At 33.4% G+C, this 24,506-nt stretch overlaps 1 protein-coding gene across 6 annotated transcripts in view; it reads right to left on the bottom strand.

Annotated features, from left to right (window-relative positions):
• Msp300 (Muscle-specific protein 300 kDa) overlaps positions 1-24,506 on the bottom strand; it is a 136,533-nt gene that overhangs the window by 64,634 nt on the left and 47,393 nt on the right. For 3 of the 6 annotated variants that reach the window (XM_085203522.1, XM_085203524.1, XM_085203525.1), the window contains exons 14-26: positions 16,270-24,309; positions 12,040-15,767; positions 11,770-11,947; positions 11,221-11,406; positions 10,681-11,028; positions 10,265-10,525; positions 9,675-10,145; positions 7,886-9,184; positions 7,011-7,184; positions 5,392-5,490; positions 4,881-5,118; positions 4,371-4,705; positions 1,790-4,240 (exon numbers count right to left, since the gene is read on the bottom strand). In XM_085203522.1, coding sequence (XP_085059648.1) covers positions 1,790-4,240; positions 4,371-4,705; positions 4,881-5,118; positions 5,392-5,490; positions 7,011-7,184; positions 7,886-9,184; positions 9,675-10,145; positions 10,265-10,525; positions 10,681-11,028; positions 11,221-11,406; positions 11,770-11,947; positions 12,040-15,767; positions 16,270-24,309 — 17,808 coding nt within the window. Of the gene's footprint in view, positions 1-1,789; positions 4,241-4,370; positions 4,706-4,880; positions 5,119-5,391; positions 5,491-7,010; positions 7,185-7,885; positions 9,185-9,674; positions 10,146-10,264; positions 10,526-10,680; positions 11,029-11,220; positions 11,407-11,769; positions 11,948-12,039; positions 15,768-16,118; positions 16,194-16,269; positions 24,310-24,506 lie in introns of all 6 variants that reach the window. The other 3 variants (XM_085203521.1, XM_085203520.1, XM_085203523.1) reach the window with 2 other exon arrangements.

The raw sequence follows: 24,506 nt of genomic DNA, 5'->3' as shown, positions 1-24,506 counted from the left end.
CAAAGTCGAACGATATCTAGATCTGTAGGTTTACAATCGATCGATAATATAAACAGTCGATGTTTCATTAACCATATTGTCTTTTACAATATTGCATCATTTACAAGAGTTACAAGCTGCAAGTGATTCGGGAAATACCCCAAAGAAAAAGCGAAACTACCGCCATCTGTATATGTAATAAATGTTATCTTCATTATCTATGCTCGGGGATATCTATATATATAAAATCGAAAGGTCACTCACTCATCACGAATTCTCAGAAACTACATGTGCTAGGAATCTGAAATTTTGCATAGGAGTTACTTATAGGATGTAGGTGCTCGCTAAGACGGGAATTTGCTATATTCGACTTCTAAGGGGTTGTTTTTTGGGTTGAAAGTTTGTATGAAACTTCGTTACTACAAATGTTAGGAGTCTCAAATTTTGCATAGACGTCACTAGGACGTAGTCATGGAGACAGAAATTAATAATAACATAGTTCACGCGGGTGTCACCGCGAGCGGGCCGCTAGTATTGAATAATTTCTTAACAATCTGATATTCTTATCGCTAAGTATGAAGGGAAAACCAACGCCGCGCGAGGAAATAAAAATATTTCATTGCCTCGAGTGGAAATCGAACCTACAACCAACACATTTTCTCATTTCCTCTAAATTATGATAGAATGTCTAACATTGTATTGAGATTATCCCATTTCAGACTTAACAAAATGCATAGCATCGCACATTCTCTATATCGTGCAAAAAAATGAGCTCCAATGTTTTAATAAGTGGAATTCGAACAGAAGCTGACTATGCAGTTATGGAAAATATATAAAATAATCTACGTACTTGAAGCTAATAATGTTATTCTTTTATAACAACAAGTATGAAACACGAGGAAGCATACATACTTACACGTGAATGTAATTCGCTTATAATATAGTATAATCGCGACTCAGACGTCTCAATTTCGCAATAATACAATTGTTGGTTTTCGCGTTAAACGGGTGACAATGGGACGACGAGTGCACTAACCTCGTTCAATATCAATTTTACTGCCTTTTATTGTAAGCTCATTCGAGTAAATCGGTTACTTGGTTACACAAAAACATAAGTAATTACAGTTTATATTAACATCTAGTTTATAGATTGCATTAGATTTTATAAATAGACGTAAAGTAACATTTTAGAGTTCTATATTTCAAAAGAAATAAACGGAATCTTTGGTCGTGGTAGAGGTGATGTTGTCAAGACCATTCATCTCATCAGAGTCTCAAGCACGTTGTTTTATGCATCGTTATTGCTATATTTTGTTTGTAATTCGCTTCGATATCGAAACATATAAAGACTTAAGGACTTGGGGAATATACCCGTGAACCTACAGCTATGCAAAGTGGGAACGTACAATAGTTTAACCTATTATTTCTTTTTACTTTAGTTTCCTGGATCACCATCATTTACTAGACCATTGTGCAGTATCTAATGCAAACGCGAAGGTAGGATGTATTATCATTCATGGAAATATATTATTATTTTACTCAAGTAACACAAAGTGCGACGATGAGCTCCATCATTCAACACACAGTGTCTCTAATCTAGACAAAAAGCGGAGAATAGTAGTAGCGGAGAGTAGATAAACCGATATTTTAAAAAAAACTAACTTTAAGTCTTAACCCATGTCAGTCAGTCAGTCTACTAAGCCAGCCTATTATTTATGTTCGCTATCGTTATCCATTTAAGATAACATACCGGTAAAATATACCGTAACATATTTAAGTACAAGAATAGTTAAAGTTAAAAATCACTTACCTCTAAATCATTTCTGGCGTGATTCAACTTCTCGACGTACATGCGCAAAACGTCCACTGACGTCACAGGTTCTTCTTGGATGTCATTTTTATCCAATATGGCTTTTATCTTTTCAAGAAGTTGACAAAAGTCTTTCCAAATCTCTAGATCTTGTTCTAATTGAGCTTGACGAGATTTAGCCGAGTTCAAGGTATTTTTCAACAACTGGTTATGTTTTTGGTGCTCCTTGGATAACTCTTCTTGCTCAGATGAAGTAAGAGACGACCATATTTTGTCTACAATGTCCTGCATGCGCTTGCCAACCAAATCTTTCATTTCTTGCTCCGATGTGCTAAAGAATGTTTTATGTTCTTCCAGATCAGTTTCAATGTTTTCAAAATCGGTACCATTTTTACCCATTTCAAGACGTATACTGGCTTCATTTACCCAGAGGTTTAGTTTTTCTACCATTTGTTGATATTGCTGTCTGTACTTTTTGTTATCTTGTAAATGTTTTTCACGGTTCGCTAATTCAGCAGGAAGAGATGTTTTTAAGGAATTACCTTCTGATATCATTTCTAATAACGTCCCGGGTATACCATCATCGCTTTTGATCGTATCAGCTATCTTTGTGAATTTATCTAAATACGACTGAATATTTTTAACAAGAGATGCATGTTCAATGAGTTTCTTGTCAACACTAGCCACATCCCTATTAAGCAGCGGGCGTGAATGTACGGCAGCTTCATTATCATGTAGCCATTGCAAAATTTCTGATAAATCAGACGCAATCTTTTTATGCTCTGCCGCAGCTCTTTCATTTTCTTGGCGTTTAGCTTCAACGTTTCTCCTCAATGTTAGCAACTGTTGCTTAAGAGATTGCAAAAGTTCTGTAATATTATTTCTATCTATAACTGTGCCTTCAGCAGCGATTTGTTGTCCTTTATCAGTTGCAGTTGCCAATAAAGCCTCACAGCCTTGGATTTTACCAATGATATCATCGTAGCGCTTAATTTTGTCTTCTAGAGTATCGTTAGATTTCTCAATTTCTGAGGTCAAGTCTGTATATTTAGCTATGAAATCTTGAATTTCCTTTACAAGAGCAAAGAATTGTTCTCGTAACAATAATAGCTGTTTAAGTTTAGCTATTTGGTCTTCAATTGTATTCACTAATTCGTCTTGCTTAGACAATATATCTTGTAAGTCATGAAGATTACCTCCTTGTAATTCATTGAGCATGGCTTTGTTTTTCTTCAAATCATCTAATATACATTCATATGCTTGAATAATCGGAAGAACGTCCTCAACTTTGCTCCCTATTGGTTTACTCAATGCCTTTAACTTATTTTGAATCTCATTCAAAAATTCTAATGCAGCAGCAATTTTAGCGGCGGCATCCTTATACTCCTTAATGTGTTTGAGGAGGATATTCTTTTTGTCTTTTATAATAGAATTTATTCTAACAAATCGGTCATACAATACGTTAACTTGTTCTTTAAGTTGAAGCTTATTAGAATCAGATAAGCTGTCTAAAATATCTTTAGATTTATCTTTGATTTTATTAATATTTTTCTCAACATCGTCTGCTTCTTTGCTAAGCTTTACAAATTTAGATAGCTGCTCTTCCAAAAGTTGTAGACTTGTTGTGCGTAATTCTGGTGTTGCTGATACCTCAGCTTCATTCAACCAACTCTGGCATTTCCCGACGTCTGCCTCAAATTCATTTCTACCTTGCAAAAGTTTATTTAATGCAGCAAGTTTTTCATCAATATCTACTTTGGCAGATGTGTACGATTTGTTAAGGTCTTCAAGTACAACTTGTAATTTTACTCGGTTTTCACTGGAACAGTCTTTAGATACAGCATTCCCTTGACGCATGATTTCGCTTAAGGTATCATTGTGGAAGACGGCCAATTCTCCTTGATGTTTCTTGTGTACTGCTATTTCTTTTTCGACCTTTGCGAGTTCCAATGGCACTGGACCACCTAATTTTTTAATCTCAGCTAACTTGGCCTTGAGCCAGTTTCTGGCTTTTTCAATATCATTCTCTAATTTCTTCCTTATATCAGCGCAGGCACCTAATCTTTCGATTTCTTGTTTTATGAGAGTTGCTAATTGTTTCTGTTTCGAAGCTAGTTCAGATAATTCTGATTCTAATTGCATTTGTTCAGAAGGTTCTAATTCAGATTGAATGTTGCTTACCTTCTTCTCCAATGAGTCAATAACAGTTTTTTTACCGTCTGTATCTTTCAGCAAAGTAGCAGCTTTCTTTTGTCTTTCTTTAACCGACTTGCTGTCGTATCCTAATGGTTCCGGGTGAAGAATGTTATCGATTTCTTTTTGCATCCATTCGTTTTGTGCAACAACCTCACTCTTCGTTCCATCGATAGCTTTGTAGGTGATTTCTAGCATTTGTAGTTTGCGTTGTATGCGCTTAGCGATGTCGTTGTATCTTCTTTCAACTGATTTCATCTAAAACAAATAAAATTTAGATTTTATTATTTGATAGAATATTTTAAACTATCATTAATCATTATTATTATTAATCATGAACTAACATATTTTTTTTATTATAAAAAAATTCAGTTCGGTTTATGCTTACTTGTTCTTCAACTTGTTGAGATTCCAAATTACTAACAATATTTATAACTTGACCGCCCACAGATTTAATAGCATCCACTTTGTCTTTACCCGCTTGCCCAAATTCAATGGATAATTCTTTTAAAGCGTTTAACTTTTGAGGACATGGTAATCCAGAACCTTTGTCTGCTAAGCACATTTTTTTAAGTACTGAGTCAAACCAGTCATGGATTTCTTGACATTTGTGACGGAAGTCGTCAATGATTGCTTGATTACCCTTTTCCCTTTCTATTGCCGTAAGGATTTTTTGCTCAAGGCCATCTAAATCTTCCTCCAGATTTATTTCATCTTCCAAACCTGAAATTGACAGTAATATCAAATCAATTTACATTTTTATTAATACTAAAAGTAATATATTATATTAAATAAGAATAAAAGTAGAAATATAAATAAAAAGTAATGTACATATATGTATAGAGTGGCCTTGCGATTAATTTTACATAAGTAATATTTTTAAATAACTAATATGAACCTTCAGTAGGTATTTCAGTTAAGATTCTATTCCTCTTTTCAGCCAGAGACACCAAAGCGTCATTCATAGCCGCAATATCTTGTTTCGCGGCCTCAGGACGCAGCTTGGAAGGATTTGATAGCCAATCGTTAGCTAAAGCATTGTGCACATTTATCCATTCTTGAATCTCTGTCACTTGCTTCATGGCTTCTTCCATCCCACTAACTGCATCCCGCAAAGTTTCTAGATGGCTTTGTACCTAGAGGTCACATTTATAAATTTGTTTTTAGTAAAACATAATAATAAATAATATATAAAATATAGTATGTATAAGAACCTTGTAATAAAATCCTGTGAGAAGACATTTAAATACATTTGAATTTGTGTATATTACAAAAAGCTCCTCAAAATATTTTTATTATATACATTTGTACTATATGTATACCAATATAAAAAAATATCTTGTAAAATAATGAGAGCTGTGAAATTGCTATAACTTTATTAAATTTAAGTGCAAGAAGCCAAGCCTTACCCTTTTCTCAAAAGCCACGAGTTTCTGGCTGAACTCAGGTGCTTCGAGACTCTTTATAAGGGCATCAAGCCGCGCACTTCCAACTTCACTTACGTATTTCTATAACAAACCATGCGGCACACGGGTGCGGGTTAGTACAGTGCAACGTGATAAAAAGTGGACAACAACAATAACAATCATGTTAACAAAGCTCAAAATAAAGCCAAATGTGGTTAACTATAGTATTTTTTAATAATTAAACTAATTATTAAAATATACAGAATATGTATCATAATATGCTGACTAGCTATCTTGTAGATGTATAACCAAGGAAAAAGTAACCAATTTATCAACTTGTCTATGCATTTTTTTTAACTTCACGCTACATACATAACAGGGTACATAGAGGGAACCTAGTGTTAAGACACTCCGTTCCCCACTTTCCGCCGTGTTGTGGCGTGTTGAGTGACGGAACTCCACACTGTGCTTTGCCTCGTTAACAGAGCGACGAAATGAAAATATTTAATATTTAATTTTCTAGAGTGGAAATCGAACCCCGGACTTGCCGCTTTATCAGCTTATATCCATATTTGATATTGATGATGGTATTATAGATTTGAGTGAAAAATTATAAATGTTCGTAAATTATACATTAGCAATATATTTACAAAGAAGTTTAAACCACTTAACAATACTTTGTGTATTCGTAAAAAAAATATATTATTTTATTCTGACTTGATTGGTGTCATTTGCATAAAGCAACAATAATAAAATTAGTGTTCATATTAAAAAAATCATAGTTCACACGTTTGCAGTGCCAATTGTATTTATACATCAATTTTTATCTGAACCAAGATGACTCTTTATGGCAGAATGTCAAGTATTCATTTACAATTAATTATTTTATGTATCATATTCATATTACTTTATTTATTTATATTATTACGTTTTCGATAACATCTTGCTTCATTTTCGGTGTGGTTTGACCAAAATGTAACCAGAATCCGGTATAAGTTATTATAGAGCGAATTTTATTAAAAAAATGGCTACATTTTGACGAAACAATTCTAATTACCAGGTGCAAAAAATACATAGCCAACGTAAAGCCTGTACATTTCCGCTAACTACGCTAGTAACTAGCTACATCATCAAGTGTATTTTTGAAAATGGAAAAATTCAAAATCTTACTGCAATGGGTACAGATTTTTAACTTGTTGGTTCTGTTCTTTTTCGGACCTGGCAATCTTAAAGCTTCACATATGAATACAATGAGACAGGTAATATTTACAACCTACGCCTAAATTCATTATTAACTTTTAAATTTATTTAAGTATGGATACGAAACTTATATAATAAGTTATAACGCTATCAAAGTTTAAAATATATTTTAAAATAGCAATAGCCAATATTGTTTATGGACTGAGATTATTCCTTTAATTAAAACTTTTATTATTAAAATTATTATATAATTTTTAAGCAAATGTCTAAGTCAGAAGAGGTTTTAAAATGAGAAGAAAAAATAAACAAAATTTAGTACTTAACACACCAAAGTTTAAAACATAATGATATCTAGCGAACATCGCCATTTAAAATGACATCAAGACATCAGACGATAGCACAGCACCTGAATTCTTTAATACCTGATCTATTAAATCTTCTAATCTTGCTCGTACATGTAGCTCTCTTGGAGGTATAGGTAATGGGGCAGTGTCTGCAGGAGATGATGGTCTTGATACTGAAGCTGCAGCCGCGGAACAAGCTGCTACGGCAGCTGACAGACGAGATTTCTCCGTTTGGAGACGATTGTGGAGTGCCTGGATAAAATTCTTTGTATTATATTTTTTTGGGATTCCATAGCCGAATGGCGAATAACGGAACCCTTATTGATTCGTCACGTCTATCCGTCTGTCCGTCCGTTCATATTCATATATTTTAATCTGAAATTATTAGGACTACACAATTAAAACTTAGTAGGTAGATGTATTCTGTTAATCCCTTTACGATGGTTATACAAAAATAAAAATATAATAATATTAGAGTGGAGCTTCCCTACATGGAACTGATTTTTTTTTTTTTTCATTAAACCTTTACGCGTGGAGTGTCTATAGACAGGACTTTAAAAATGTCACTGAGGTTCCTAAAATAACTTTTTTTTTTTTCAAAATAAATCGTTCCAAAAATAGATACTTTCTATATGCTAAAATGCATGTATCTAACTTTTAAACTACCAGACTGAAAAATCTAAAAAAAAATATATGTGATAGATGTCAATAAACACTTTCAACGGTTTTGATTTGAACGGGATACAGTCAGCAGTTTTTGGGATGTAGCACTTTTTCGGAAACCGCATATTATAACTTTGTTATTCATACAAATACCATAAAACACTATGAAATACAAAGCTATTTTTGGTTGGCGAAAAAATGTTGTTATTTGGATAGTTGTAGGTAATTTATATGTGTAGACTAAAAACAATTTTGAGAAATGTATAATATAATGCTATAAAAATACTGACCCGAGCTTTATCTAAAAGATCACGTCCATGTACTAAACCATCTACAGGCACATCCAGTTCAGTGATTGCTGGTTCACATTCATCCAAGTTATTTAAAATACTCTCCAAAGTGTCCTCATATTCCTTGAATTTAGCTAAACCTTCCCTCAGACGACGCTCGATTTGCAGCGCTGTAGCTAATAAACTTTTGTGACTGTCGTTCACATTTTTCAATTGCTTTCCCACAGTATCTTTAATTGATGGAGTAGTTTTCTCGTATCGTTCAATTTGTGCACGTCCTTTGGCTTCTAATTCATCTAATGTTGATTGATACTTTTGAATATCATCTAAGAGCACAGCGTGCTGCGCTAGTTGCTCCTCTGTTTGTTCGCGATTTGCAATATACAAAGAGTTATGGGCCATTAGTTGGAAAGATATTTGTAGGAGCCATTTTTCCGTATCTTGTAGCGATTGATGATACTGGTTATAATCTTTAACCTCTGATTCGAGTTCTGCTTTCTTAGCATTACATTTAGCTTTCAGAGCGTCACACTTTTTCTCAATATTTGTAACTGAGTCTCTTACCGCAGGCTGCCTCGCCCAACTGGCTAGTTCAGCGGATTCACATTTAAGACGTTCCAATTCTGGTGCTTTATTTTTAATTTCATCCTCAACATGTTTATATTTCTCTAACAAAGTTTTCATTTCTCCCAATTCTCCACCATTTGGTGGCACTTTATCTAGGTTTTGTTCAGTTTCCTTAATCCATGTATTCATTTTATTCTTAGATTCTTCAAAGTCCTCCCATTTACCAATTGCAGCTTTAAGTTGAGCAATTATCGAATTTAAATCTATTTTCAATTGATCCCAACTTTCTTGTAAAACTTTTACGTCATTACGTAAACCATCTTGTTCTTCAGGTGGGGTATTATTAAGAGCTTTCTTAAATGCTTCTTGTAATACAACTAGTAAATGATGTCCTTCTGTCATTCTGTTGTTTACTAGTTTGATAGTTTCTAGCTTGTCTTTCGTTGTCTCAATATCACCGACACCAATTGAGTCATGCACGGTGCCATGAGCTGTTTGTAGCCATTTTTGCAAATCTTCCTTAGCTTTTATAAATTCAGTATGATCTGACAAATTTTTCTCACCATTTGAAACAAGACCCTGTATCTTTGTTAGGAGTAATGTATATTCAGATTGTAGGCTAACAGTTTTGTCACGAACCCATGCGCAAGCGCTGAGTTCCATTAGATTTTCACATCTGTCATTTAGTTCTTCTAATACATGCTTATTTGATACTGCTTGTGCAAGAAGGTCCTGTAAACATAAAATTTTACTTACACCTTAAAAAATAGCGTAACCTATAATTTTCTGGAACGTATCGTTTCAATTCCGATGAGGTGCTAGACATAAGTATGATGTTCTCAACATCACGCTGTATGTGTTTAAGTTATGTGTGATTGAAATTTAAGTAACACCTTGAAAGTCTAATAAAAAAACAATTAATTATGTTTTAAGCTGATACGACCATTCGTATTTTAACAGCGACAGTTTGTGAGTTCGATTCCCATATGAAATATTGAATAATTTCATTTCTTCGTTCTAGTGAGGCAAACGTCATTCGTCAAGGCAACGCGCGGCGTGGAGTTCCGCAACTCAACACGCAATGCCTCCAGAATTCGGCGAAAAATTGAGAGCGGACTGTATTAACACTATGTTCCCCCCGCTTACCCTGCTGTATGCGAAACGCAGTGTGAAGCCAAAAAAATCTAATTTTTTATATATATAATATATACAGATAACTTACTCGACATTTTTCAAGATACTCCGGTGTAATTTTGTCAACTTTCTCGACTGTTTTCAATTTACCGTCAAAGTCCTTAACCCATTCAGTCATTTTATTTAAAGTTTCCATAAAATCAGACCATGCAGCCAAACATTTCTCAAGCAACTTCTTAGTGTCTTTACAAATCTGCTGTAAATTCTCCCATTCTATCTTTAATTGTTTAATTTCTTGATTTATATTATCTTTGCCTTCGTTACCGGTTGTTTTTAATACAGCTTCACTAAGATTGATTGCTTTCTCAAGTAGCGCTTCTCCTTTAGGCAAAGAATTTATGATTTTATTTACACTTTTTAACTTTTTCTGGATATCTTCTTTGGCACCATGGGAATCTGAACATTGCTGTATTTCAATTTTGCAATTTCGGATCCAATCATAGAATTTATCGTATGACTCCTTATATTGAATGTGAGAGTTTACGTAGTCTTCCAATTTCTAAACAAATAAAAAATATCGTGCATTAATAAAGAAAAATAATTAGAACTGTAATATCTACATACTACAATTATTCAGTCACTACTGACTGTCATATAAACTAAAAAATCAATACTTACAGAAATCATATCATTTACAGCAACCTTAATATCATCATAACGCTTAAGAGTATCTTCTATTCCTTTAGATTTTAATGAAGAATCTTCTTGTATTTTCGAATTTAACTTATTTACTAGCTCTTTGTGAGATTCAATATCTCGATTGAAAGTTTTAAACTTCTCTAATTTAGCCTTTTTCTCTGATAGATCGTTAAGTAGAGAATCATCTGATTGTATCTTTTGGTCAATGTCATCTAACCATTCTACTAGTAGCTTGTGGATCTGTACGACAAAAAGATGTAATGTGTCAATGGTTTCAAATTAGGTAAAAGGTACAAAATTATACAAAAAGAATAAAATACATAAATTGATTCTACAATATATGTATCGAATATTTGGTATTAATAATAGTAGTAGTAGTAATAATAGTAGTATACCTTTGAAATATCATCAAATTGTGATGCCCTGCTTGTTAATTTATTACGAACATCTTGTAAATCGGCAATTAATTTATCGAATTCTTGTTTTAAGCTATCTGTATCTTCTTGAATTTTAGCAGCGCCAGTTTGTTCTGTGTTCATAATTACTTTTTCTTTTAATTCCAATAAATACCTAAGTTTGTTTTGCCCTTGTTCTAAAGATTGTCTCAGAAGTTTGACAGTGTTTAATTTGTTATTAACTTCTTGTAATGTATTTGGAATTTCTGCGCATTGATTCAGTTTTTCCCTAGTTCTATCAAGCCAGTCCTGACATTCTCCATATAGGGCATTATGTTGCTGGTGCTCCTAAAATTTGAATAGATTTTTCTTTATAAATGAAACATTTAAAATAATAATAATAAAATAACAAAATTGAAGATTAGATTTTCACAAACTATTTTTTTTTTGAAATTATATTACATATTAAGTAACATTATAATATTGGATAACATTTATTTATAAAAAACAGAAATTGTAACCTGCAATTAAAAATTTTACCTGGTAATGTAATTCCAATCGTTTCATCACTTCTTTAGCTAGAGACAATAGTGCGTTATATTTAGTGGTCAATTGTGTGATACCGTTGGATACCCGTGTATCTGAGCAGGTTTCTAACAACATTTGAGCTCGCACGTTCAATTTGTCCAACTCTGCTTGCCAGTCAAACAGAGTTTGAAGGTGACACTAGAAATATTACATAGTATAAGGTAACAATATATTTTTTCAATTTTATGCTTTATTTTCCTTATAGACAGAGATAACTTAGCGCTAAGTCATTTCTATTTTGCTTTCCGCCCGAATTCAATATATGGGTTCGATTCCCTCTCGGGGAATAAATTATTATTTATTAATATTTTCATTTCTCTGATATCAAGGCAAAACGACGCACGGCGTTCCCCGTCTCGAAAATTCGGCGAAAAGTGGAAAACGGAGTGTCTTCGGCTACTAGGGTACCTCTTCCTACCATGCAGAATATAGCGAGAAATTGAAAAAGTAATCATACATGGAAAAAAGATAGATGGAAAAAAGCATTTGCATATTAACTACCTGGAACTCTTCAAGAACCACTTTCTTTTGTTCCAAATTGTTTTGCAATTTGTTAAAGGATTGCACCAGCTTCTCAGTCTTTAACAACCAGTCCAAGGCTTCTTTATATTGCTCCTCATATTCTGTCCATTTAACGATACCGCCCTCTATCAAAGCTTTTGTGTTGTTCAATTGTTCACTAAATAAGTAGATAATAAATGTTATAATTCGTACAAATGTATAAAACAATAAATGCCATGTATGTGTGTAATGGGTTTAAAAAATACTTACACGTAAGTGTCGTATTCTTCCTGCATAAGAGCGACTTCTTCTTCTATATCTTCTCTGTCTTCATCATCTGCGAGACCACATGATATTTCTCCTTGTTCCAATGCCTTCTGCAACTTGATTTGCCCCTCTGCTAATTCACTCTCTAAGACTTTTAACTGGGATATTTTACTGCTCAGAGATTCTTTATCGCCAGTTGCATCAGAACATTTACCTAATTTTTCTTTAGCAGCTCGTATCCATTGCACAAAATCGGTGCCAGCATCGATAAATACTTGATGTTGCTCCACAGTCTCCTTCTGTTTTTCATATAAATCTTTAGCTTGTTTTGATAAGTTTTCGTATTTACTAGTGATTTCCGATGCTGGAGCTTGTTGCATAAGTTCTGAAGCCTTAGATGTTACAGACTGAATCATGGGTTCAAACGAAACAATATCTTGAACAATATTATTTGTTTGACGAAGTGTAGCTTTTCTTTCACCGAGACTTAATCCAGTCGTAAGACCTGCAAGACGGTCTTGACCTTTTTTAGATTTAGCAACTTTTTGCTCGCACACTTCTTGTAATTTAGCTTCCCTGTCAGAGATCCATTGTTGCAATTGAGAATAGCTAGAACTATAATCAGCCCATTGCAATAACGCTGTTTCAAGATGAACTTTAGCTGTAGTCATTTTCTTGACTAATCGGTCCCAGTCGTTCTGTAGTTCCCTAAGCTCTGTATTGATTTTATCTTTACCATCAGATCTCGTATTTCTCAGAACTTTCTCTCCGCTGTTGACTGTAGCATGAACGAGATTTTGACCGTCTTCACGTCTTTTGAGTAAATCTTCGATTTGTTCCAAACGTTTTTGCAATGCATCTTTGCTACTATTACTACCAGCTTCGCTTCCGATTCGCGTTATTTCCCAAGCGTCATTAATCCATTTCTTAGTGTTTTCGTAATTATCATCGTAACTTTTATGCTGTTCATAGTTGGTTTCTACTTTTTTAAGCACATCGTTTGCCATGTTTACTAAAACTTGATATCTTGAATTCAAATGTCTTAACTGATTGTTGACATAAGTATCTAAGTGTGATGAAAGAAGTCCAGCAGCGGAAGCATTAAAGTTTTCGATATCAACTTTACCTTTTTGTAATTGATCAACAATTTCTTGAACTTCGTTTACCTGAGCTCCCTTTTCTTTAGCAGAACCTAACAATGCTAATTTATGATTTTTAATAAGAATCTCTTTTTGCTGTAGCCAGTCTGATAATCTTTCATATTCATCTTTATATTCTCGCCATTGGTTAACAGTATCCTCTAATTGACTTTTCTGTTGTTTAATTTCATTGAATAGTTGATCAAAGCTTTCCTTAAGAGCCTTCATTTCATTTTTAATAACAGATTGACCCTCTGGTGAGGTACTTGCCAGAACAACTTCCCCGGTATGTTGTAAGTGTTCAAGTAATAATTCACCTTGAGCTTGCTTGTTTATCAAAGCGTCAAGAGGAGCCACAGAATTCTCAATAGCTAATTTGTCACTAAGTGGTTTTGATTTTAATGATGGTACTTTTTCTCTGGCCCTTCCTAACCACTGAATTAGTTCATCGTGAGCTTCTTTATACAATCTATGGTCTTTGTATTGTTCTTCACGATCACCTAATAGCTTCTTTATTTTGTCATATAACGTATCGAATTTATTAAGACTTTCTTGAGCCTTTGAGGCCACTAGATTTTGCTGTCCACTCGCTAACATTTCAGCAGCTTTAGCTTTAAGCGTATCTACCTCCAAGCGATCGCAACGAGCTTTTTCTTCAACCTCTTTAAGTTTTTCGAGTTGTACTCGTTTATCTGACATAGAAGTTTCAAATGGGGTAAGTTCACTTAACATACTCTCAAGCCAGGTGTTACTTTTTTGTATCAGTTGTATTTGTTCTAGGAAACCTGCCCATTTCGTAACGGAATCGTCTAATAAATTCTTAGTTTCGATCATCCTTGATAATAATGCAGACCACTGTTCTTGTAAAGCGACCAAAGAATTGTTAATAGCATCATGCCCAGAGGGCGCCGTGTTTGCCATCACATTTTGTGCAAGTTCCACAAGAGATTGTACTTTAGTGAATCCTTCGTCTTTAGTCAGTAGAAGATTTTGAATAAGGACCAATTTAGTTTCTAAGTCATCTTGTGAACTAGAGCTTAAGTCTGAACAAAAGTCTAATTTATCTCTTAGTTCTTCAATCCATTGTGAGCATTCTGACACATTACTTGTAAATTCTTGATGAGTCTTTACATATTGCTGCCATCTGTTAGTCAAATCTTTAACTTTTTGCGATAAATTTTGATATTTTACTGTTAAATCTGATATTTGAGAACCACGGGGTCCAAGCACACCAATATAAAGATGTTGAGCTTTTTCAGTAATATTGTCTATTTCAAGTTCTTTTGCCCGAACTTCTCCTTGTAATTCTTGGAAGATATTGTATTGTTCTTGTTTTTCGAGTAGTGAAGCTTTTAAATCTACAGCATGTATTTGATTATCTGTATTTCTAATCCACGCTAAGCACTGATCTTTAATATTTTCATATTCACTCCATTGTTGAATTTTATTCTCTAATGAATCGATTGTTTTGTTTATAAAAGATACCAAGCCTTCCCACTCTTGGTGGGAAGCATCAATTTGATTTCTTATATTGGTCTGTCCGTTGCTTATTGTACCAGGTAATACCTTCTCTCCAAGTGACCGTATTTTGTCAATTCTATTTTTATCTTCAGGAAGATTTACTTGTAGTGATTTTAATTTTTCACAGTTACTGCTAAGAGCTACTCTTTCCAAACTGACATCACCCCATAATTGAGCAGTATTATGAGTAGCTTCCACCCATTCCTGCAAATCCATAACAGCTTGACTGTATTGTTGATGATTATTAACAATTGCTTCATATTGTTCTACAAAAGCTTTAGCACGTGCTAGAATATTGTCGTGTCTTTGTTTTAGCTGATTAATTTCCTTTGTAATATTTTTGTTAGCATCAGGTAAACTTTGAGCAAGAATCTCCAAATCAGAAATATCTTGTTGATGAGCGATAGAATCTTGTAAATAACTTCTATATACATTGAGTTGGTTGCGTTTTTCATCTAAAGTAGCTTTGAGTTCAATTTCCTTTGGAAGATTTTTCTCTGCAAGTGACAGCCACTCATTAACAGTTTTAAGATTTTCATCAAATGATGACCATTTGTTTAACTCTGAATCTAAATCACGTTCAGCTTTTGTAATATTATCATATAAATTGTCTACAGCCTGTTGAATATCTTGAAGTTGTTGTTCAATCAATTCTTTTCCTTCTGGTGATGTTGAAGGATATAACTTCTCCCCTAATTCAAATGTATTATTGACCAATAATGTAGCGTTACGTCTTTGGGTAAGCAAATCGTTAAGGCTTTCACGTTTGCTATTTATTCCTTCCGGAGTATTAGAAGATTCTCTCTGACACTCATCAAATTTATGTTGAGCAGCTCTTATCCAATCTACACATTGATTATACTTTTCTTGATAAGCGTTATGATCATTTACAGCTTGTTGGCATTTTTTAACTAATTCATTTGCAGTAGAATGTACAGATTGGAAACGTGATGTCATTTGTTGCAAATTCATTGTTATTCTAGTATCGTTACAATTTTCAATTAGATCACTGAATTCGTCGGTAAGCTTATCAACATCATTCTCTGTTTTCTTCAAATTAGCTAATATAGCCTGGAATATGGTAAAATGAAAAACAATAAATTAATTTTACATTAATAAATTACAAAATTAAATTAAATAAGTACGTTAAAACTACAATATCTACCATTAGTAAAATTAAAATTATTTCTTGTCACAATTATTTTTAAAATATTGTATCCCACAGCCCTTTTTCTTACTATTAGTAATTTTGTGATAAGTAAGTAAACGTATAAAGAAAAGTTAGGATAAAGAAACTGATACTTATAATAGTATCGTTAGTTAGATATACAATTTAAAATTTTATAAAAGTATGAAAATAAATCTACTAATATATTAGACTACCCTGTGCTCATTATTAAATTTATATTCTTTTGATCTTACTTGGTCTAATGCTTCACCCAATTGAACAACAGTATTCAGATCATACTCATGAATATCAATTGCTTTACATAAATCCTGTTTAAAATACATATGTCAAAATTAATAACATACAAAATTATATAGTTTTTCATTATTAAAATTATCGACTTACCTGATATTTATTGAGTTGGTCGACCTTTTCTTCTAATGTAGCTTTTGGAGTGTATGTCTTTAGGCTCATTTCTGTATCACTCAACCAGTGTTGAAGTCGATCATTAGCAGCGTCAAATTCTATCCACTGTTGAATTTTCTCTTCTATTCCTCGTTTAACATCATGTACTGTAGCAGTAAATTTTTCTAAGTCCGCTCTTAGTAGTCCTAATTCACGTGACATACCTTCTTTACCGCGCGGAGAAAGCTTTGATGCTTTACTATCAATAAGATCGGACAATATTTTTAACTTAGTATTTCCATTTGGAATTGCATCTAAAAGTTCTTGAATTTTAGCCAGCTTACTTTGTAAGGCTGCCTTATTACCCGTAAAATCTGAGAGTAAATGTAAACGGTCCCATAACTGTTTTTGATAATCTTGAAGAGACTTCTGCTGGTCAGTGAATTGCTGGTAGACGTCAAAGGCATTTTCATGTTTATCGATTATTTGCGAAAGTTTATTAGAGAGAACATTATATCTATCCCACACTGATTGTATAATAGATGTCATTTTCTCACTTTCATCTTTTCCTGAATGAATACTTGCCGCAACATTTTTAGCCTTTTCAGTAACAGTTTCAATAACTCTTTTGTGTGAATGTATTTCTTGTGAAAGAGCTTTATTTTTAAGTAATCTTGATTTTATTTCTTGAGCTGAATTAAGAACAACTTTTTCTTCAACTTCAACAAGTTTTTCCTTCTCATCTAACCAAGACAAAGTTTGCTGTAAAATATCTTGATAGCTAGACCATTGCAAAGCTTGTGACTCGAACTCCTTTTGCTGTTGTAGAATGCTATCATTAAGCTTATCCCACCTTTCCCTGAGCTCTCTTATTTCTGAACGAATGTTTTCTCTACCGTTAGCTGCAGTCTCTGGTAAGACTTTATCACCAGCCGTAGAAAGAATAGTTATTTTATGTTCTCCATTTTCTCTTTCTAATAAGAAAACTTGCAACTTATTACCTTTACTTTCAATGCTTAATTTATCTTCCTTAATTATCATTTGCGATAACTGTTCTTCTAGTGGTTTTAACCATGCATCAAATTCATTTCTTAATTGAATATATTTCTTATGATCAGAGACTAATTCCAGCCAATGGTTATTAATATCTTTAGATATTAAGTGAAGTTGTTGATATCGACTGCTTATTTGTATAACAAGGGGTTTTAGTCTTTCTACTCCACACAACAATATTAAACTATGTGAGTCGTCCACAAATGCATCAATTTCTTTTTCTTTAGCATAAATCTCATTTCGCAAACTGACATACCTCTGGAGTTGCTCTTCTTTCTCTGGTAATGTTGAACATAATGTTTGATCCCGACACTTTGTTTCCATATCTTTGAGCCATGCAGTTATAGATTCTATTGAAGAATCAAATTTATTCCAAATCTCAAGAGTGTGCTTTAATTTCTGTTCGGATGCAATAATGTTATCAACGGCTTTAGTTAATTGTTCATGTAAATTTTTTATTTCGCTTTTTATACTTGCATTACCAATTTCTGAAGTACTTTTACCGACGCTAGCAAATACATTTCTGATTTCATCTAGCTTTCTTGATCCAACTTTTTCGATGTCCTTTAAAGCCACAGCAGATTGAAGTTTCCTGACGATTTCGGGTTTTTCACCAATAGCATTTTCTATGTCAAGTAATTTTTCAGACTGTGAGCCTAGCCATTCTTTAAATTGCTGAAGAAGACGAACAAGATCTTCATGCCTTTTAACACAATCTTCTAGGTTATCTTGGAGATTTTGGGACTTCGTTACGATATTCTGGAATAATTGCTTAATTGACTGTAAATATACGTTCAAAGATGCATCGTGAGTTTGGTCAACTAATTGCTGAGCTTTATCACAAACAGATTCAACAAGTTGCATATGCGACATAATTTCTTGATGCAGAATTTTATGGTTTAATAATTGAGCTTTCTTTTCTTCTAAAGAAGTTTTGAGCTCAGTATGACGCTGCATTGCTTTTTCTACATCTTTAAGCCAGTTAGTTAATTGTTCTTGAGCTAAAGAAAAATCTGAAAATTGAAGAAGACACTGATCTAATTTATTGACTGTATCTTGGAAACTGTCGCCGAAGCTATCCCATAATGTTCGTATCTTACGGATTTTCTGCCTAATTACTTCCCTGCCATCTGGACTTGTATGGGCGTAAAGTTTTTCACCTAAGCTAAGAAATTCTTCAAATGCTGGTGTTTTCTTATTTCTACTCTCATACAGTTCCTTTGCCTTATTTTGTTTTTCTTGTAACACTTCATAATCTCCTACAATTTCATTTAAATCTTGTAAATCGCCTAGTATGCCCGTAAGCCATTTCTCCATATTTTCATAATCGTTTTCAAACGCTTGATGCTCAGATACAAATACTTCATATTTTGAAATTATTTCATTTACTAAGTTATTCAGAGTATGGTATCTAGTAACTAGCTTAGATGTTTTTATCATTAAATCGGACTCTCCACTTACATTTTGTTTATCTGTTAAAGCTATAAACTCAGCATTTTTCGATGCAAGTTCACTTTGAATTTCTTTAACCTTTTGTAAATGTGCAACTTTAGACTCTAAGTTACTTTTCAAACTTTGATCTCTAAGCTGATTTTCTTTAACTTTCAGCCATTCATCCAGCTCGTCTAATGTTTTTTGACTTTCGTTCCACTGTTTAATTGTATCCTTTAGTTTTGTATCCTGTTCCTTACATTGCTTAGTGAATTGGTCCCATGTTGTTTTTAATTGCTCATATTCGCTTATAAGCACTGGGTGTCCATTTGGACTCGTAGTTTCTAAAACTTTATGTAGTTGTGACTTTAATCCTTCTAAATCGCTGTCAATTTCTTGCGCTTTTGATACAATTTTTTCGATTGCAGCGATTCTGGAATCCACATCTTCTTTTTGTGACACCACTGTATAGCTAATTATAGAATTGTCAGCAATAACATGATTTAATCGATCACGGATTTCTTCAAAAATTTGTACATATTTATCATGGTCAATTACGTGGGACTCATATTGAGAAATTCGATTAGCAAGTTCTGATGATATATTTTTATAGCGATCTACAATATTCTTGAGGCTCTCTTCAGCATCGTCATCTGGCATAAGTTTTAGCTTTTCAGTTAATTGTGACAGCATCGATTGATGGAGTTCTACTTCTTGATATAATATTTTGGTAGTGTGAAGGTGAGCTTTTTTCTCAGGAAGAGTAGAGGACAATTTAAATTCTCCTATTTCCATTTCTTTATCACTAATCCATTTTTGAACTTGGTTGAAAGTATCATCAAATGAAGATCTTTTATTTATTGTCGTTTCTATATCTTTTATTACGTTATTTAAAGAATCAACAGAATTTTCGAAATAATCCCTTAGTGCTCTTAGTTCATTTCTTATTTGTTCACGAGCTTCTGGAGTTACGCCACTGAAAAGAGCTTCTCCAGACTCTATAGCACTATTAAGTAATTTTTGACCAACTTCTTTGTTTTCATTTAATTTCCTTACTTGTTCTAAATCTGCAGTAGATGGTTTCGCATGCTTACTAAGTGCCGCAATGTCTGCAATTTTCGCATTAGCATCTTGAAGCCAATTTTTAAATTCTACAATAGATTTATCGTATTTAGCTTTGTTGTTTTGAAGATCTTTTAGCCGATTTATATGGTTATCCATAAATTTATTTATTGCCTGATATCTTGCTTCTAAATGGTTAATATATTGTGAGACTCTTGAATCAGGATTGCGAGATAAAACTTTTTCTCCTATATTTGCTAATTTATTAATTTCAATTTCATATTCTCTGATTTCTTGTCTTCTTCTTTCAATTTCAGATATCTTCTGCTCCATATCATCGATATCAAGAAGTGTAGCAGATTCTTGTCTTACTTGATTTTCTTTTTCCTTCAGCCATTCAGAAACGTTTTCTAAAAGACTTTCATAGTCCTGCCACGCTTCAAGATTTTCTTGTAATCGTTTTTTAATCTCGTCATAATTAGATGTTAAAACTTCCAAATTCTTTTGGGCTTTTTCAGTTTGTATTGCTGCCTCCTGTGCACTAGATGGTTCAGCTACAATCCGTAAAATTTCATATGCTTCTTTAAGGTCTATTACTTTTTGTTTGCAATCAGATATTCCATTTTCAACGTCTGCAAGAGCAGCATTTTTTACTTCTAAATTATATTTATCACTATTGACGTCTGGCATGCACCATCTTGTTTTATCGTCTAATATTTTTAAGTTTCTATTAAGCATACTTAATTTATCGGTAAATAATTTTTGAAGGAATGTGAGTAAGGTCGTTTCAGTTTTATTTGCATGGACAAGTACACTTTCAAATCGTTTTTGTAATGTGCTCAGTTCTTTAGGTACTAATGATTCATAAAAACCTGGATAGTTTGAGTTCATTTCAGATACATTTTGAGCAACGTTATCTATTTCATCATTAAGATTCTGCAAATCAATTTTGCAGGACTGACATTTTTGAAGGCGATCTAATATTTTTGCATTATCTCCTGACATATCATCACATTTAATAATGTCGTCTCGAATTTTACTTATATTATCAGACAGTCGCTTAATCTGGTCTTTCAATTTATTTTCTCTTGATTCTAAAGAGGACACCGCGCTTTCTAAATTATCAGCGAGCGTTTGTAATGCTTCAAATTCATTATCTAGATAATCAATTATAGATGATACTTGGCCCATTGGAATATTTTTATTTAAATTAGTAATTTGTTCGCATTTAGCTTTAATACTATTTTTTAAACCCAAATAAATAGGCAATTCTTCTTTATATTTCACAAGATGATTCTGGCCAAACCTTATTTCCAAATTATCACAAGCATTTGCTAGATTCTGTCCTGTTTCACTCAGCCATGTTACTACTTGGTTTTTGGTATCGTCGATTTGTCTCCATACTATTAGTTGAGATTCTAGGTCCTGAATTCTTTTAATAATGGCATCGTTTTCTTTTTCCCAGTGTGTTTGTGAATTCAAGAAAGCATTCTCCAATGGAGTTGTATCGAAACCACCTAAAGTAGATGCTTGTTTAAGAATTGATTGTTTAATAACATCCATTTGGTCTAAAAGTCCTTTAGATCTCTTCAAAAGCTCATAAGATTTTTTTGCTTTATCTAAGAACTGAGCAGTTTGTACATAATCATTTGGTGCATCTTTACATTCTTTTTGCAATTGTTCAGCTCTACTCATTTCTCTATCAAAAGCAATAGTAAAATTTTTAAGTTCTTGTAGTGTGGATGAAAGCAGAATATATTTATTCTTCGTGTCACGGACGGCATTTACTACTTGATCCCAATTATTATCAGCTGCAGTAAGAGCATTTTGAATTGTGCCCATATTAGGTTGATCTTCTCTCATCAAGTGGAGTCCTTCTTCTCGAAGCTCTTTTCTTACTGCTTGTTTGTCTTTTAATTCACTATCAAGGCTATCTAATTTTTCAGTCATTTCTTGTATAGTATTTTCTGTTAATGGTACCGGCTGTTGTGCCATTTCACTTAATACAGATTGCACGTTATGTAATATTTCGTTTAAAGCTTTATTTTGTACATTAAATGTATCCCATCTCGCACCAACTTTTTGTACTAGGTCCCTCTTTGACGTAACTAGATTTAGTAAAGAATCCGCTTTTAGTTCAATTTCTTTTATTAAACTATTTGGTGGTATGATTCTACCCGAATTTAGATCTGTCACTTTAATTCTTGACGGTCCGTCTAGTAACGCAACATTACTTTTCCATTCAGGAATTTTCGTTATAATATTTACTAATTCTTGACGAAGTGCTTCATAACTTTCAGGTGTTAATTTGGGACCCTCTATTTGGTACTGAATATGACTAAGTTGTTGCTTGTTATCTTCATACCAGTTTAATAAATCTGACCACTTTTGTAAGATACCTTTATTTTGTTGGATATTTGATTCAATAATTTGATAATGTTGAGCAATGTTAGAATATACGTCACTTAATGACCTAGTCTCTTCTGGATGAGACACTAAAGTTATATTTTTTACTTCATTATAAATATCAGTAAATTCAGGAGTTTTTGCTGCATGTTCTTGAAGTAAAACGTGCATGGATTGTAGCGTTGGTTCTACTTTATCAGCACTAATCTGATCATAGCTTTCTGTCTTTCTTCGAAAATCAGTAATCCAATTGTCGAAATTATGAAGTTTTGTCAAGAATTCCTGCCTAACAATAATTTTGTCGGATAAATCATTTACTCTAGTTCTAACAGTTTCCGCAAGAGCATTAGTGCGATCTTTAATATCAGCTACTTTATTTTTCAAAATTGTTGCTCCTTCGGGTTGAACACTATGACAAATATTATCACATATTTGAGATAGGCTTATTATTTTAGCTTGTTGCTGGGAAATTTCATTACCGAATGACTTAAGTTTGTTTAATTCTCTATCTAATTTTTCTACTTGTGGCGTTTCAACATTCACGCTACGTGTACTGAGCAATTTTTCTCCATTTTCTATCCAAGTTTCTAACTTCTCAGCATCTCTCTCGAAGTTCTCCCAATTGCTTACAACCTTGTCCAGTTTGTTATTCCATTGATCTGCCAAGTCGTGTACGATTGCCCATCTTGAATGAATGGCATCAACTTCATCTGGAGCGCTCGTTTTCCCAGACAATTGATGACTCACACTAGATAAAATCTGCAAATTCATCAGTTGCTTTTCACAATCGGTGACCAGGGCTCTCGATTGTTGCTGAAGTTGCTGAGCTTCAGGTAACGTTGCAGGTTTCGGAACATTCCCTAATTTTATTTCCGCTTCCTCTACCCAAGGTTTTATTTCTGAAACGCCTCTTTGATACCTCTGCCAACTGGCCAGGTCATGTTCTACAACTTTAGTTTGATGTTCAATTGAACGTTGCAGGTCTGCCATCATTTTTTCTAACAATGTTATTTCACCTTTAAGTTTATTAGCATCTTGACCACGATGTTCCAACGCTAGCTTAGTTCCTTGTTCTGCTACATTCTTAACAGTTTCTAATTTTTCAGCAATCACTTTTTGCAAAAATTGAGATTTCTCAACACGTTCTTCCGGTGTAATATTTTCGGACCGAATTTGAGAAATTAATAGTGGACTTTCTTTTTTAATCCATTCGCGAACATGTTCTAGTTTACTTTCAATTTTAACCCATTCATTATTGAACTTTTCTAGATTATGTACTTTAGATTGCACTTCGTCCTGAGCTCTTTCTAATTTATGTTCGATTATCTGTAGATCTTTTTCAATGACTGGTTTAGGTTTATTGGCAGTTAGAGTTTGTAATTCTGCGTAAGTTTGTTGAAGCTGGGGTAATTTTTCAGCTTTTGCACGTTCCAAATCTGTATTGATAGCTTTAGTTTCTTGCAATTCTCTGCTGATGTTAGTGACGCCAAGTTCTAAGCCTGGATGAGCAACATAATTTTCAATCTGATTGATATCAGAAAGCAATTCTTCTTTCTGATATTCATAGTTAGACCAAACTTTTTGTGTATCACGTAATTTATGTAACCGCTCCGTATTAGCTTCGTAAGCTGTATTCCAACCCGTTTCAAGATTTCGTACATCTTCTCTAACAAAGGCTGGGGCATTCGCATCTTTAATTAGTTCTTTACCCCTATGTAACATAGACATTACTGATGGCCGTTGTCTATCTAATTGGTGTACAGCTGCTTGCTGCTCTAAGACAAGCTGTTCAACGTGTTTTAGTGATTGCAAATCTGGTTCTTCCTTAGCTTTTTCCTTTGCAGTTTCGAGGATACATATAACTTCGTGTACCTCTCGTCTGTACGTATAGCATCTTGTATATGTTTCAGTTTTAATCATAGTAATTTCAATAGTAGGGATGAGATTCTTATAACGAGCTATGAGGTTTTCCAATTTGATTTGTTCTTCTTGGGCTTCAGTATCAGAACAATGGTTAGAGAGCATGTCTAATGTTTGCACTAACCATTTCATATCTTCACGTTTCCGATCTGCTTCTCGGCAAATATTCTAAAATAAAGTTCAAGAAATAGACAACATATGTATGTTAAGATGTATAATATTACAAATCAGTATAAATAAAATTACATAAAAATTACATAAATAATAACTACTTGTAATGAAATTGTCACACTTTTGACTGTACGCAAGATTCGTGGGTATAAAATGTGCAGTATTGGTTTTATATTGAAAAATAATGTTAAATA

This window comes from Heliconius melpomene, chromosome 19 (assembly GCF_056956725.1).
Source record: "Heliconius melpomene rosina isolate 202511_hmr_F chromosome 19, ASM5695672v1, whole genome shotgun sequence".
In the NCBI taxonomy this organism is placed as follows: domain Eukaryota; kingdom Metazoa; phylum Arthropoda; class Insecta; order Lepidoptera; family Nymphalidae; genus Heliconius; species Heliconius melpomene.
Note: the sequence above shows the minus strand (reverse complement) of the source record. Positions and strands in the feature narration are given on the sequence as shown.